At 40.2% G+C, this 2,637-nt stretch overlaps 1 protein-coding gene across 1 annotated transcript; it reads left to right on the top strand.

Moving 5' to 3' along the window:
• Positions 1-1,550: 1,550 nt before the first annotated feature.
• LOC107579450 (venom prothrombin activator nigrarin-D-like) lies at positions 1,551-2,542 on the top strand. Its single transcript, XM_016265283.1, has 3 exons — positions 1,551-1,876; positions 2,001-2,158; positions 2,338-2,542. The coding sequence occupies exons 1-3, from the start codon at positions 1,750-1,752 to the stop codon at positions 2,374-2,376; spliced, it is 324 nt and encodes a 107-aa protein (XP_016120769.1). The 5' UTR covers positions 1,551-1,749; the 3' UTR covers positions 2,377-2,542.
• Positions 2,543-2,637: the final 95 nt, after the last annotated feature.

The raw sequence follows: 2,637 nt of genomic DNA on the forward strand, positions 1-2,637 counted from the left end.
TAAAGAACTGGCCAATTCTGGTTCTTTGAGGAACCACATGCGCCTGCACACCGGAGAACGTCCGTACGTCTGCCAGCACTGCGACAAGAGCTTTCGCTAACGTGGCAATATGCTGGGACACATGCACATCCACACGGGAGAGAAACCCTACCAGTGCGACCATTGCGAACTGCGCTTTTCCCAAGTTCCTGAACTGTGCCGGCATCTGATTTCACACACGGGTGAGGTGTATTTGTGTCCTGTGTGTGGTAAGGCTCTACGGGACCCTCACAAATTGCCGGCCCATGAACGACTGCAGACGGGAGACAGGCCCTATAAATGCGAACAATGTGGGAAAGGGTACACGATGGCAACCAAGCTAAGGCGCCACATGAAGTCTCACCTAGAGGAGAAGCCACATGTTTGCCAGGTGTGCGGAGCCAAATACACAATGATGCAGAGTCTGCAGCGGCATCTGCAGTCTCACAAACATCACTCAGACTCTGGTCATGCATTGCCGACACGAGGTCAGCCCAAAAGGTCAGGCCAGAAAGCAGAGGATGAGCAGGGTAGGACTGAATGCAGTAGTTTGGAGGAGGGACGGGCTGTGGCATATGTTCAAGCCTCAGAAGGTTTCACTATGGTGTCTCACCCAGAAGGTGTCATTTTGGACTCTGGAGTGTACCACCATGGCACAATTGTTTTAGAAAAAGGAGTGGAGAAGGGGCTCGAACGCATTGAGCTCAGTGAGAATATGATTGAGATTATTGTCTCAGATGAAAATACCAAGTGTATAGTAGTGCAAGAACATCCTTCTAAGTGTGTAGAGCTTTAGGAACAGGAAGCAAGTGCTAAATGCCTAGTTGTGCAGGAAAATGATGCCAGCAGTGGCTGTATTGTAGTTCCAGAGCAGGATGCTAATAGTTGTTTGGTCATTTTACAAGGTCCGGATGGTTTAAGTTCAGTCGCACAGACTGTAGAAATAGAGACAGGGCTGTGACACTTAAGTGTTTCCATTTTACATATATATTATGTCTCACACCAAAGGAAAAACAACCTTTGTGAAATAAATGTTTAAGCTCTGTTGAATTTAAGTCTTGCTGTTCTTAGATTTTTTTTAGGAGGGTTTGTGGCACATCAGTAAATATTGACTCCTGTGCGCAGTGGACCTTGTTTCATTACTGTTTATACAGACATTGTACAAGTACACCAGCAAAACACAGCTGTGTTGGGAAATGAGCTAATACTCGAGGAAATTTTATGATTTTGAAATTATCACATCATTTATGCGTTAACAGTAAAATTTAAATGCCATGTTTGTACTTTTTACATAAAGTACATGCCGATTACTGATAAACCAAAGGATAAGCAGAGTGCTAACAGAGCTCTTCAGCTACATAGATACGATCATCATTTCATGATGCACATACATTTAAATAAATATATTTAAAAAGTTGTTTTAGGATATATATTGTAGAGTATGTTTGTTATAAATATTCGAATTTTTTATAATATATCCTCACACATGAATTCACATAGTTTGGAGATATGAAGCTTATCATCTTGTTTTCATTCAGTATATCTGTGATTCATGTTCCTCGGAATCAAAGAATGTTCCACATTGATATAAGGGTGATCTGATACAGAAAAGTGTCTTTTCTTTGAGTGAAAAGTGTTCAGACACTTTGTTCTCTTTGAACTCTGGTAGTTCAATATTAACTTGGTGACTCCAGTAACTCCAGCAGTGGGCTTTTTGACTGATTAGATTCGATGAGATGCTCCCAGGTTTTTTCAGGATTAAAGGCTCAGTCATCCTCAAGAATGGGAGCAAAAGCGGCACCTCTTCTACTATCGCTACTTCTTGGACATGTTCTCCACCTCACATTGTGTACTGACGGTAAGCATTAACTGAGATTTCTCTGCCTTTTTGGCTAATTAGGCTAAGAACAAAATTATAATGTGATGATTCTACATATAGTATGTGAGATGTTTTTGGAAAAACCTTGACTTTTGTGCCTCAGTGTTTATCGACAACAAGGAAGCCTCTCAGATCATTCGAGCAAAGAGGGCTAACGCGGTTTTTGAGGAGTTTAAACCAGGGAATCTGGAGAGAGAGTGCGTGGAAGAGATTTGTGACCACGAGGAGGCTCGAGAAGTGTTCGAGAGAGTTGATAAAACGGTGAGCAATGGCCTCGTGGACAGATTAGCTGCAGTTGGAAATAAATGGAAATGTTTACATTTCTATCAGTGCATTTTTTCAGTGGTATATCTCTATATAAATACAGATATTTGAAATGTGGTATAATTCATTTTTTGTAGTATTTTATGTTAATGATTTTTTCTTCCATTGCCTCACAGGAGATTTTTTGGGCGAAATATTTGGGTAAGAATATATAGCCTATATATTACGGAAAGTTTCAGTGTAAACAGTGACAACATTTTGTGTAAACAGTTTCTATTGAACCAGGGACAAAGTGCATTTTCACAGACCTTTGCCTGATCAATTTACAAATTAGTAAGATTAGTATCAGGTTAAAACAGTAGCAATTATAAACAAACCTTATAATGAATAAATATCATTGGTTGGAGTGGTAATCCTTTATTTTTGAGCTATTTCTAAATCTGAACTGTTTACAACTTTAAAGGGGTCATATGATG

Source organism: Sinocyclocheilus grahami, unplaced genomic scaffold (assembly GCF_001515645.1).
Source record: "Sinocyclocheilus grahami isolate Dianchi unplaced genomic scaffold, SAMN03320097.WGS_v1.1 scaffold17504.1, whole genome shotgun sequence".
NCBI lineage: Eukaryota > Metazoa > Chordata > Actinopteri > Cypriniformes > Cyprinidae > Sinocyclocheilus > Sinocyclocheilus grahami.

Bases quoted from the DNA above. Each gene is read 5' to 3' on its own strand.
- LOC107579450 (XM_016265283.1), top strand. From the start codon at position 1,750: ATGAGATGCTCCCAGGTTTTTTCAGGATTAAAGGCTCAGTCATCCTCA. The intron at 1,877-2,000 runs GTAAGCATTAAC...TTTGTGCCTCAG, and splicing joins CCTCACATTGTGTACTGACG to TGTTTATCGACAACAAGGAA. The intron at 2,159-2,337 runs GTGAGCAATGGC...ATTGCCTCACAG, and splicing joins TCGAGAGAGTTGATAAAACG to GAGATTTTTTGGGCGAAATA.